Source organism: Geotrypetes seraphini, chromosome 1, assembly GCF_902459505.1.
Source record: "Geotrypetes seraphini chromosome 1, aGeoSer1.1, whole genome shotgun sequence".
Classification (NCBI taxonomy): domain Eukaryota; kingdom Metazoa; phylum Chordata; class Amphibia; order Gymnophiona; family Dermophiidae; genus Geotrypetes; species Geotrypetes seraphini.
The window spans coordinates 134,700,006-134,713,923 of NC_047084.1; the positions used below are offsets into that span (position 1 = coordinate 134,700,006).

General features: G+C 43.7%; 1 protein-coding gene across 9 annotated transcripts in view; it reads right to left on the bottom strand.

The window, feature by feature from the left end:
• The window catches only part of LOC117357784 (WD repeat-containing protein 64-like), a 163,087-nt gene that overhangs the window by 71,290 nt on the left and 77,879 nt on the right, over nucleotides 1-13,918 (bottom strand). For all 9 annotated transcript variants that reach the window (XR_004538861.1, XR_004538864.1, XR_004538863.1 and 6 more), the window contains exons 13-14: nucleotides 12,285-12,387; nucleotides 7,661-7,767 (exon numbers count right to left, since the gene is read on the bottom strand). Coding sequence is in view for 6 of the 9 variants with exons in the window: in XM_033938907.1 (XP_033794798.1) it covers nucleotides 7,661-7,767; nucleotides 12,285-12,387 (210 nt within the window). In the remaining 3 variants the exon portion in view is untranslated. The remainder of the gene's footprint in view (nucleotides 1-7,660; nucleotides 7,768-12,284; nucleotides 12,388-13,918) is intronic.

Here is a 13,918-nt window from a genome sequence, read left to right on the forward strand (position 1 = left end):
CAGTTTACTTAATAGAGATCGCGCCGGCGTTGTGGGGGGGGTTTGGGGGGTTGTAACCCTCCACATTTTACTGTAAACTTAACTTTTTCCCTAAAAACAGGGAAAAAGTGAAGTTTTCAGTAAAATGTGGGGGGTTACAACGCCCCCACAACGCGACGCGACCTCTATTAAGTAAAGTGTGGGGGGGTTCCCCCCACGCCCCCCCCGGCGGAGACCTAAAAACTGTAATTTTCTGCGGCGCGCACCTCCGCGCTGCGCTCAAATGTCTGTGCGCGCCTTTGTCCCGGCGCGCTTTTGACCTGACACCGCATCAAAACATCCTTTGGCCAGCCTTGTTGGCAGGTGCAATGTCTTGCAAGAAAAGAACTCCTTTCCGCAGCTTCCCTCTCCTTTTTTCTTTCAATGCCTCCTTTAATCGGCACAGCAAGTTACAGTGGTATTCTGCATAAACTGTTTGGTCCCTTGGAAGATAGTCAGTCGTTACACCAGCTTCCTGATTCCAAAACACTGTGGCCATGACCTTTCCCGCTGATTTTGGGGTCTTGAATTTCCTTGGCCTTGGAGAACCTGAGTGCCGCCATTGGGATGGACTGTTGTTTTGTGTCAGGATCATAGTGGTGTAACTATGTTTCCTCAACAGTAACTAGTCGTTCCAAAGAGCTGGCAATAGCTTGCTGACAATGCAGCAAAATCAACTTGGAAGTGTCTACGCAACGTCGTTTCTTGTCAGCATTCAAAACATTCCGGCACCTACTTACTTGACAGCTTCTGCATTTCTAGCTGCCTGTGGATTATACACTCAACACATTCCCTGGATATCTGTAGCGTCTCTGCAATTGTTTCTAGTTGATATTCGCTGATCTGCCCAAATCAGGTCGTGGACATGGTCACAAATTTCAGGAATTGACACCATTTGAGGCCTCCCAGACCTTGCTGCATCTTCAGTCTCGAAATCTCCTTGCTGAAAGTTTGCACATCACTTCTTCACCGTGGAGTACGATGGACAATTCTCACTCAGTGTTTGCAGATTTCTTTTGGCGTTTTCTTCTGCAGGAATAGGAACTTCATGACGGCTTGGAGTTCCACACTTGAGAATTCCACACTTTTCGTTGACATGGTTCAAGCAATGATCTGAAACAGTGTCCAAACATAGCGTTATGATTCTGCAAATTGGCACTTTGCAAAATAAAATAATACTCTTTTCAACTACAGTGGCAAAATAACCTTCAGAATTTAAGAAGTTGATTGGGCTGAGAACTTTTCAGCACCAGCTCATACAGTATGTACAAGAACTGTTGTGTTTTATATTTTTCTTTTGATTGTTTTAACCATGTTGGCTACATTTTCAATAAGCCACCTAACTGAGAAATCAATAACATTTCTCAGAGGAGCGCTGGATGCTGACGTGGCAGCAGGGAACTGCGAAGCCTTATGGCACATGTTGAGGCAAGATGATGAATTTTTTTTGGGGGGGAGGGGCAAGGGGTTCTAAGGGTTTTGACTATAGCAAGAGAAAAGTGGCTCTTACAAGGCTGGCAACCCCTCCCCCCTCCGTGAATCTTTAAAATTTATGCCCCTTTGACGAAGCTGTGCTAGGTTTTTTTTTTTTTTAATTCTTTATTCATTTTATAACTTACATCAAGTACAACAATATTGATATTAACATTGTAACGTAGATAATTCACTTGAGATTTGACAATTGATCTTTATCAAATTAAATTTATCCCCCTCCCTCCCTCCCTACATTTTATATTTCATAAAATCATTGTCTTCAATAATAAAATCCCCCCTCCTCCCGCCCTATTTTTCATTTATACTTAACAGGGAAGAAAAATATATACTTATTCTTTACAATATTCCGATAATGGCCTCCACACATCCTGGTTTGGCTTTTTTATCGTCGGCCGCAGCAGTATTAGCTCTGATGCTCACAGAATTCCTTTTTTATTTATACAAATTGAATAATTACAATATCAGATGATACCAGGAAAAAAAAGGTTTCTTACACATAATTAACAATATTTATACATCCAAACAAAATTCCTTTCCAAGCCCACAACAAGCTCACAGAATTCCTATGAGCGTCAGAGCTAACACTGCCGTGGCCGGCGCTGAAAAATCCTAACCCGGCTTCGTACAATGGGGGGGAGGCGGTAGGCAGGAAGGAGGAGGTTTGCATAGAGTGACTTGCAGCCATAATATAGAAATAGACGGCAGATAAGGGCCCACGGCCCATCTAGTCTGCCCACCTTAATGTCCCTCCCCTACCTTTGCCCTGTGAATAGATCCCATGTGCCGATCCCATTTGGCCTTAAAATCAGGCACGCTGCTGGCCTCAATCACCTGTAGTGGAAGACTATTCCAGCGATCAACCACTCTTTCAGTGAAAAAGAATTTCCTGGTGTCACCTCGTAGTTTCCCGCCCCTGATTTTCCACGGATGCCCTCTTGTTGTTGTGGGACCCTTGAAAAAGAAGATATCTTCCTCCGCCTCGATGCGGCCCGTAAGATACTTGAACGTCTCGATCATGTCCCCCCTCTCTCTGCGCTCCTCGAGCGAGTATAGCTGTAATTTGTCAAGCCGTTTTTCGTATGGTCCTGAGACCATCCGGGTGGCCATTCTTTGCACCGACTCCAGTCTCAGCACATCCTTGCGATAATGCGGCCTCCAGAATTGCACACAGTATTCCAGGTGGGGCCTCACCATGGATCTATACAATGGCATAATGACTTCCGCCTTACGACTGACGAAACCCCTTCGTATGCAGCCCATGATTTGTCTTGCCTTGGACGAAGCCTGCTCCACTTGATTGGCAGACTTCATGTCCTCACTGACGATTACCCCCAAGTCTCGTTCTGCTACCGTTTTTGCTAGGATCTCGCCATTAAGGGTATAAGACTTGCATGGATTCTGGCTGCCCAGGTGCATAACTTTGCATTTTTTGGCATTGAAGTTGAGTTGCCATGTCCTTAATCTACATTTAATTTGGGCAGGCAGTGTTTAGATAGTTATGACTGAGCGACCTAAATGTTGCTGATAAACGTATGGGCCGAAAATCTAAGAGGGTCTTTTTATAGCATGTTATCTGCAGTGGGGCTCTTAGGAATAAAATGCGGCAGATAACGTGTGCTAACATTTAGCAAAAGACCCCTTAAGTTAGGTTCTGAGCTGGTTTTATAAAATTGATCTGAGAGTAACCTGCCCAAAGCCACTATCAACCTTCAGTTCCAAGTCCTGAGGAAACCACCCTCCTCAGACAAAGCACTTTAGAGCATCTGGGTCGTCACAGGTAACTGTGGAGACAGGTGTTTTCCAACGCAGCAAACTAATCCGCTTAATCTCTTAAAGTTACCCGTCTCGTTACCCTGACACCTCAGTGCTCTGTGTAACAAAACCAAAAGATCCCAGGCTTCCACCTGCCAGGAAGCACGCACCACTCTCCGGAGAGGCTCCGGTACTTAGCAGCACACCTCCTCCCTTCAGCGACACTCGGCACAGGACCCTGCCCTTGGGACAGGGGCTCTCAGGGGACAGAAGGACATAATGAAAGACAGTAATGCTCCCCAAGCATGAGAAGGGCAAACAGACAGATGGGCAGAAGTCTAACAAGCTCATTAGCCCTGGGCATATTGCTGACTTGTAGAAATGTAATCTCTCCACTATTCCTCAGGGTGTCTTGAATGTGGTGTTTTCCTGCTGGAAGAGATGTCTGACCTTCAAAAATCAAGTTTTCACATTCTTCTAAGTGTTCAGAAGCTATTCGGTGCTTCAGAATAGATCCTGTCTCTTTCAAGCAAAGACTGATCAGTACAAGAGCAGATTAACAGCCCACTAATTGTAATAGTTACAAGCTTAGGCAGCCAGGTTCTCCAACTCATGCTAGCAACCCCCCCTTTCGGAATACATTTGAACATGTGAGATCTCGCCCCATTTCCCCTGACTTACAAGAGAGGTTAATTGTATGCCCCAAATTAGCTGTTTTTGGAAACACTGCCTCTCTCCCCCAATAATAGAAACATGACGGCAGATAAAAGCCAATGGCCCATCCAGTCTGCCCATCCGCACCATCCACTATCTCCTCTTTTCCCTAAGAGATCCCATGTGTCTGTCTCACACTTTCAGACAGTCTCTGTCTCCACCACCTCTTCCGGGAGACTGTTCCACGCATCTACCACCCTTTCCGTAAAAAGTATTTCCTCAAATTACTCCGGAGCCTATCACCTCTTAACTTCATTCTATGTCCTCTCATTGCAGAGCTTCCTTTCAAATGAAAGAGACTCAACTCATGCGCATTTACATTACATAGGTATTTAAACGTCTCTATCATATCTCCCCTTTCCCGCCTTTCCTCCAAAATATACAGACTGAGATCCTTAAGTCTGTCCCCATACGCCTTATCACGAAGACCACGCACCATTTTAGTAGCCTTCCTCTGGACCGACTCCATCCTTTTTATATCTTTTTGAAGGTGCGGCCTCCAGAATTGTACACAATATTCTAAATGAGGTCTCACCAAAGTCTTATACAGGGGCATCAATACCTCCTTTTTCCTATTGGTCATACCTCTCCCTTTGCACCATAGCATCCTTCTAGCTTTCGCCGTCACCTTTTCAACCTGTTTGACCACCTTAGGATTATTACAAACATAAAGTGTATTTATGCAATATGATGGCATAAATAGCATGGCAGAACACTGTTTGACAAAGATGGTAAAAGATGGCAAAACATAGCACGGCAAACAGTATTACAAGCATGGCGAATATAGTAAGGCAAGTGTAGCATGATCAAACCTAGCGTGGTGGACATGGAATGGCAGAGTGTGGTGCAGTGACTAAAGCTATATCCTCAGCACCCTGAGGTTGTAGGTTCAAACCCTGGGCAAGTCACATACTCTTCCCATTGGCCCAGGTACATTAGATAGATTGTGAGCCCACTGGGACAGGGACAAATGCTTGAGTACCTGAATAAATTTACGTAAACTGTTCTGAGCTCCCCTGGGAGAATGATATGGGTGTCAAAGTCCCTCCTCGAGGGCCGTAATCCAGTCGGGTTTTCAGGATTTCCCCAATGAATATGCATTGAAAGCAGTGCATGCACATAGATCTCATGCATATTCATTGGGGAAATCCTGAAAACCCGACTGGATTCTGGCCCTCGAGGACCGACTTTGACACCTGTGATATAGACAATTGAATAATAAATAAATTAACATAGTGTGGTAGATACGATGTCTAGGATGTCAGAAATGGTGACAATAATTGATTTTCAGCAGCCAATTATTGGATGTCAAGATCACATGCAATTAATTTGGGCAACATTTATAGAATCTGGGAACTGGCATTTACATTTAGGAGCCTTTTAAAGAACTGCCCTTTAAATGCCCCGCTCTTCCCAGTTTCCTTCCCTGGGACTCCACCCCCCACCCCCAGACAGTGTCATGGCGGTCTGTCCCGAAAATGTCGCTAAAAAGATCTGTTTGGACCCAGTAAGCAGGACTTGTCCAGAGAGCAGTTCCTACTGGGCGATTCCCATTGAATATTGATCCCCCAGTTATTTTTTTTTTTATCAATAAATGTTTATTGAAAAGTTTTGAAAATATACAAACATACCATGAATATCATGGACAACAGAACATACAGCCATCAATCAGAGAGCACCACAATAAATGTACAAATCACAGAAGTACCCCCACCTATACAGTCAAGCCCCTGATACCCAGCAACAACCTGAACTCCACAAATCCCTCCCCCCCCACCCCCAAGCTTCACCTCCAACAAAGAGGGCCCCCAGTTGGTTCTTCAGGAGAGCCCCCTCAGTCCTCAACCCCCCCCCCCCACAGAAATAAGCTCAAGACAAAGATGTAATTTTATCAAGGATTCGTGTCCAAGTCCGGGTATAAGTATAATAATAACCATGACGCTTTGCAATAGACAGTTCCATATTACAAATAAACTGGAGTTTAACAGTCCATTCCAATTGGGTGGGCGCCTGCCCCTGTTTCCAACGAGCAGCTATCAAACATTTAGCCGCCGCCAGGCCCCAACGTCGGATCTTAGTTTGCCATGAATATAAACATACATTGTAAAGGCCTAGCAAGCACCCCTGCGGAGAAAAAGGCAATAATATTTGTAACAATTGTGATAAACACCCCACCACCTGCCTCCAGAAAGGCTGTAGGACGGGACAGGCCCACCAGATGATCCCCCAGTTATTTTATGTTCATATCTGTTTTTTTTAATTTATTTTTAAAATTTCTATACCGTTTTATTCCCAAAAAGGTTTACAAATAGTTACACACTTAAAATATTATAAAATTCAGAACAAGGTTAGAACAAAACAAACAGATTCAATCCTGACATGAAATCAATTTCTACAAATAATTGTGATTTCAGCATTTTCCTAAATGAGCTCTTAGCTCTACATTTTCAGATTTGACCAATCAGGCTATTCCACAACTTAACCCCTGCACATGTCAAAGTCATGGCATCCATTTCCACATATTTAGGGTTAGCCTTCGTTTTCAGTAATGCTGAACTTTCGGAGCGCAATGATCTTAATGGTTGATACTCAGACATCAAACCTTTAAAAAATTCAGGGATCGTACCCTATAAAAATTGGTGACAAATCATAATTGCTTTGTCTTGGATTCTGAATGCAACTGGCAGCCAATGCAATTGTCAGAGATATGGAGTAAAGTGCTCACATCTTGATATTCCACTTATCATTCTAGCCGCAGCATTTTGTACCACCTGCAAAGCCCTGGACCTGGTCTTAGTTATTCCCAGGGACAGGACATTGCAGTAGTCCAGATGCGACAAGATCATTGCTTGTACAACAGCACGGAAGTCAGATGGTAACAACACTGGCTTTAAACCAGGGGTGTCAAAGTCCCTCCTCGAGGGCCACAATCCAGTTGGGTTTTCAGGATTTCCCCATTGAATATGCATGAGATCTATTTGTATGCACTGCTTTCATTGTATGCTAATAGATCTTATACATATTCATTGGGGAAATCCTGAAAACCCGAGTGGATTGCAGTCCTCGAGGAGAGACTTTGACATCTCTGTTTTAAACGATACCATAAATCAGGATCTCAAAGTCCCTCCTTGAGGGCTGCAATTCAGTCGGGTTTTCAGGATTTCCCCAATGAATATGCATTGAAAGCAGTGCATGCACATAGATCTCATGCATATTCATTGGGGAAATCCGAAAACCCAACTGGATTGCGGTCCTCAAGGAGGGACTTTGACATCCCTGTTTTAAACGATACAATAAATGTATCTGTGCAAAACATATTTGTGAAGAAAAGACAAAATATACAACCAACACAGTCCATAACAAACGATATTCAACATTTCACAACTTTTCAAATAGTAGACAACTCATCCCATCCCGCCCAACCCAAAACTAGTAAACCCCCCCTCCCCCATGAGAACAGTAGAGAAGGCGACAAAAAGATCTCAAGCGCTCCAGAGGCCCTTCCCCTCCACCCAAAAAAAAAAGTGCAATATTTGATCCTGAGCAAGAGCTCAGTCCCCAGCAGACTCCCTAAGAGAGTATTCCAAATGAGGCTACGGCCTCGAGGTGAGATCCCCCCGTTATTTTAAAGAAATTGTAAAGCTCATCAACGATCCAGATTGTGCAATTCTTTTCCTCATACCTCTGTCCGCTGCTGTCAAGGGCCATAGACGTCACGGCAGCATCGCCATGGGCATCGTGGAGTTCAGCCTCGAGGTGCCCTGTCCTGAGGTCCCACGCCTTAATTACCTAAAGGAAAGTCATCAGAACAAATCAACAATGAACAGTAATGCAAGACAAGAGGGACTGCCTTTAAAAAAGAAGACAAAATTGCTTGTACCGAAAGAGCTGGGGCAAACTAGAAGTTTGTTGGCTTTTTAAAATTTAGTTTTAATGCAATATGTTTTTACACATACGATCAAGCAAATCACGCAGCTCCTTATTGGTAAGGCCCAACTTTAGTACAGGAAGAGGCGGTCAGAGCATACAGCGAGTGATTTCCTTCACTCGCCGGTGCTCTGGCTGCCCTCTTCTGCCTCTCCAGCTGCCCTCTCCTGCCTGGTCATTCGTGGTCAGAAAATCTGCGAATGACCGGGACCATGAACCGCTGTCCGCAAATGAGCAGGGGAATACTGTAAATGTAAAGAAATGTACAGGATAATACCATCCTAACTGCCATGTTTCCCCAAACATAAGACAGTGTCTTATATTAATTTTGGGTCTAAAAAACGCATTAGAGCTTTTTTTCGGGGGCTGTCTTATTTTTTCATGTACAACAATCTTCTCTCCCTTCCTCTATTCTACCCCATTTCTTCCTCTTTCCTTTCTCCCCCCCTCGTGCAGCATCTTTCTATCCCTCCCTCCCATACCCCCTGTGCAGCAGAACCCCACCGACCCTCCCACCGTGAGACTAACATACCTCCACTCCGAGGCCTACTACAGCAACAGGGGTGGGGATTGCTGAATTGATGAGTCCAATTTTTTCAACAAATCAGGCAGCACTAGTGTCAGGGATGGAGTCGGGGATTTGGTGGGGGGAGGGCTTCGGGGGTTGATCTTAACTAGGGCTTATTAGGGGAAACAGGATAGTCAGTGCCTTCCTATTCATTCAACCTTTAATAAACCTACCCATCTCTATACTGAGAACATTAGACCTTATTTCCTCCCAAAAGAAGATTCTCCAATTGATCAGGTTCAAAAAATATATAACTCTTGCCTTCAAAGCTGGCTTAACACGCCTTAGCAAAAGAGGGGGTCAATTAACAAATTAGCTCTCTAGTAAAAAAACGTTTCTTCAGCCTTCACATGCTGTTTTCATCAGCAACATTTCTCTGTTCTTCTTCAATCTATTATCCTTCCACGGTTAGATTATAGCAATTCAGTCTATCTAAGTTTAACCAAGAATAGCTGCAGAGACTCCAGTTAATTCAGAACACCGCAGCTACGTTGATTTTTCATAAGGGTAAATTTGAGCATGTTTCTCCGCTGCTGGCTAATCTTCACTAGCTTCCGGTATTTTCCAGGATACACTTTAAGGGCTCCTTTTACTAAGCTGCGCTAGAAACATAGAAACATAGAAAATGATGGCAGAAAAGGGCCTCGGCCCATCAAGTCTGCCCACTCTAATGACCCACTCCCCTAACTCCACCCCCCCCCAAGAGATCCCACATGCATATCCCATTTTTTCTTAAAATCTGGCACGCTGCTGGCCCCAATCACCTGCAGTGGAAGTTCATTCCAATGATCAACCACCCTTTCGGTGGTTGATCATTGGAATGAACATTGAGCTGGCGTTAGTTCTAGTTTCAAGTTTGTTTATTTTTGCTATACCGTCTATCAAAACAAATGTCTAAACGGTGTACAATATAAAAAATTGTTGAGAACTGTTAAAATGCGTAAATAAAAATATTTGTAATAGATTAAAATACTAGGCAAAAATGCAATTGAAAATTGTTCTTAGACTTTACATTCCACCGGAACGTGCAGCCCGGATGGGGATTACTGCGTCGCATTCTTGCCCGAAATGCAATCAAGCTCACGCATCTTTGAGTCACATGTTTTGGGCCTGCCCCGCAATCCAACAGTTTTGGAGACATCTTGGCCTATATACCACATCGCTTTGGGTAAGGCGATTGCTTCCGCAACCGAGGGCGTTATTTGGATTTTATAATATAGCCTCGCCCAAACCCAGAGGAATGTCAGCATTTATCTCCAGAGCCCTTTTGATGGGAAAAAAAGCCATCCTCACCCACTGGCTCTCCCATGATCCCCCGTCATATGCACAATGGAGATCCCTAATGATAGTGCACGCAACACTGGAGAGACGCATGGTGGGAGACTTGACTCTTTGCCCTGGTCATAAGTGTGGGAGCACTTCTGGCAGGACCTCACACCGCGTGCTCGCAGTAGGCTTTTGAATCTTTAAGATTTTATTCCCACTCTCAGCTGTTGGACTGGCCATGGATTCTTGGGGAGGGGAGGGGAACTGATTATATTGTTGAAAATGTTATTTCCTGAATGGTACTACTGTTTGTATTTGCTTCTTACTGCTGGAATAATAAAAATCATTTAAACATAAAATACTAGGCAAATTCACATTAACGTACATGAGACATAAGGGAAGCCGGGAAAGGAGAAGTTGGTTAAAATACATCGAAGTAAAAATTAATTTTAAAAAAGGGGAGGTAAAAGGGGAGTGGCAAGACATTAGGGAGGGGATCGCTACAGAAGAAGCGTTTGATGTTTCAGAGCTTCACAGAAATTAGAAGTTTGAGAAGCGGAAGCTGGTACTAAAGAGTAAAGGCGTCTTTAAAGAGAAGAGTTTTGAGCTTGGTTTAAAATTTTCCAAGCGAGTTCTCTAATTGAACATCTAATGGGAGGGCATTCTAGACGTGTAGCGTGGGGTTAGCATGCGCTATAAATGCTAGCGTACCTTAGTAAAAGGAGCCCTAAAAATGTGCCTGCTTCACTTTTAAGATTCCATTTGCCATGTTCCTCTCTCCTGGATCTGGTCAGGACTATGCAAAAACGTAAACGGTCTTTTCCTTCCCGTAAAGGCCTTGCTTCTATTGGTAAACCAGGGGAATCCTATTCATGTAAATTAACGGAAATATGGAACAATATTCCCTTAAGGTTAAAGAGGCGTTTTACTAAGGCGCGCTAGTGCGTCTTTGCGTGCTCTAAATGCTAACGTGTGGCAACATGTCCTTAGGATATAATGGACGCGTTCGCACGCGTTAGAATTTAGGGTGCGCTAATATTTAGCGCAGGCTAAGATGCCTTAGTAAAAGGACCCCTGAGAGAATTAGGTTCACTTCAATCCTTCCGCAAAAACTTAAAAACTTGGTTATTCTCAAAATTGTAAGTGAAAGTATATCTTTTCATTAAAAAAAAATAAAAAATTTTTTATTGTAAACCGAGTCGAGCTTTATTATACGAAGATAATCCGGTCTATAAATTCAAGTTGTAGTTTAGTTTACTGGGTCTCAGGTACAAACTTAGGCCCTCTTTTGCTAAGCTGCGGTAGAGGTTTTTACCGTGGCCCGGGGAGTAAATGCTCTGACGCTCCCAGGAATTCTATGAGCTTCGAAGCAGTGCTGGAGCATTTCGCACTCTGGGCTTAGTAAAAGTGGGGGTTAGATTAGGAGGTCTCCAGGGACAACTCGATGAAGAGTAAGTTTTTTGAGGGTTTTTTTTTGAAAAACAAAAAAAGAAGAAAGGGCAAAAAGACCCTAAAAAGGATTCGCGAGCGGGAAGGCGTAGGAAAAAAATTTTCAACAGCCATTGAAACTGCGACTTCTTAGCTCCGCAGAAACTAAGAAACTGGGGACCGCGCACCTGGTTCGGGCGGGAAGGCACTCGCGCATGCGCGGTGCGGCCTACTAGAACTTTCCAAGTTCTTAGAGTGCAATCACTCTAAAATTGTCCATACCGGGGCTCCGTCGGTGCCGTCACCCATCAGTCAAGAATATGCTGCCTGCTTGTCCTGGGATAATCTTGCTTTCCAGGCTGGTAAATTGAACGATTGGCTAGGTAATACCATCATGCATTCCTCATCCTATTTTAGTTTCAGAAAATTAGTAAAAACGGAACTGTTTAATCGATTTGTAACCTAACGATTCATTGTTTTATTTTTTTTATTTGTATGTAGCTATCTGATGATTTTACATTGTGCTTTTTTCTCTGATTGTCCAGCACTTCTTATTGTAAACCGCCTCGAACTATTATGGCTTTGGCGATATATAAGAATAAAATTATTATTATTATAATTGATTGTATTCAAGTTTTCAAGTTTATTCATATTATTTGATTGAACGCTTTTCCAAATTACAAAGCGTTGCACAAAAGGTAAAAATATTATTTTAGAGAAATCACATATACATAATACATTAACCAGACCTACATGGGTAATTGCTTTTAAAACCACGGGAAACAATAGGAAAGAGGGGAGGAAATACAATTTTAAAGAAAAAGTACATAAAAGGGAAGTACATAAGGAGGGTAGGGAAGAAGAGGATTGCTGGCAGAAGTGGGGTCGAATAAGAAAGCTATTAGAAATCTTGATTTGGAGATGGCAGAAATCGTAAAGTATTACCTCTTGAATGGACTTTATATTTTCAGTTAAAGGCTTCTTTAAAAAGAAGGCACTTTAAAAAGTGCTTTCCGATGGTATGTATATAAGAAACCAAATTTAAAAAATAAGACCCTCTCTTCAGAAGTATGGCCAGATAGATTTTAGTCTTAAAAAAGGCCTAAACTTGACTTACAGATCCCTCGGAGCAGCTGATGACATGCTGGAAGCGTTCATTGTACAGGCAGCCAAAGACAGGTTCGCTATGCGATGTCAGCGTGGGATTCGGCTGTAACTGCCTGGAGAAACAAGCCAAGGAAGACGCCAATGTTTATAAGAATCATTTTGAATTTCTGGAGTGACTTTTCACCTGAAAAATACTGCAACACAATGTTTAGCATCATGCGTCAGGACTCGGAAGCCTACACAAAGCTACTTCTAAAATACACTTTTTCATTTTCACCCGTTCAATACGTTCATAGTAATTCCACAAATACATTTAAAATCATAAAACAAAACACAGCCTAAAAATTGCAATATTTCAAAGTACAGTGGTACCTTGGAATCCGAACTTAATCCGTTCCAGAACCCCGTTCGAGTTCCAAAACATTCGAGTTCCAAGACAATTTTTCCCATTGAAAAGAATAGAAACTGGATTAATCCGTCCAAACTCTGCAAGATCGGGCCTACCTGGCAGAAACAGCAAGATCAGGATCCCCAGCGGCAAGACAGCAAGATTGGCAACGGCAGCTGCAAGTGGTGTTCAGCCCAAAGCTTCCCTCCCAGGTGGAAAAAGGAAGCTGCGTCAGAGGGGAAGCTTTGGGCTGAGCACTGCTTACAGTTCGGATTCCAAAGCAGCGTTTAGATTCCGGGGCAAAAATGAAGAAAAAAAAAAAAGTTTGGATTCCAAATCATTTGAGTTCTGGGGCGTTCGGATTCCGAGGTACCACTGTACTAAAATTGAAATAAGTAGGGGCCACTTTACAAAGCCGCGGTAGCAATAATTAAATGGGCTCTGGTGCATTTACCGTGGCAGCATTGCTTCCGTGGCTTTGTAAAAAGGGACCCTAAGGGCTAGATTCACTAAAGCTCACTGATCTTTGCGATCTGTGGCTGAGTCTCGGCGGGCAACCGATTCACTACAACGTCCTCATGCAAATGAAGTGATCGGACGCACTCCCCTTACTAACCCCAAGGATCGCTGCAGAGAGATCCAGACGCATGCGTGGACCGTCTCTTTGCCTGTAGATGTGATCCGCGCTTGAGCCTGCTCGCCGCACAAGCTTGAGGTGAAAACGAAAGGCTGCACTTGCTGAAACACGCTTTGCAGGGGAACAGAACAAATCAGAGGCTTGCAGAGAGCAGAGCGCTTTTTGCATTAGGGAAATGTTTTATTTTGCTGTTTTAACTGTTGACACTAGTGGATTTCAGGGATGCAGGGCTGGGATTTCAGGGCGGCAAAGAGCAGGACAATTGGCAAGGACATGAGCGACTGGGCCTCAGCAGTCGCTTCTTTTTGGATCATCCAGCCCAATCGTTCTTCAGTTTAGCGAGTCGCTGCCTTCCTACTTTGCACGCGCGGATCAGATCAGGTGGGAGGCTGATCGGCCAGGAGGTTAGTGAATCGAGTCGGGGTTGGAAAAGGCTCGAAAAACGGGTCGGGACACGATCCGTGAGCTTAGTGAATCTAGCCCTAAGTTTTTTTCTGGCCTCAAGCTGCAGAAAGGTGAGAGCAGAGGACGGGCTACATTAGTTTCAGATTTTTATTATCAGATGTTAATTGGATTCATTCATTCGTGCATTTTTATAGCCCGTCCTCACCAGGATTCC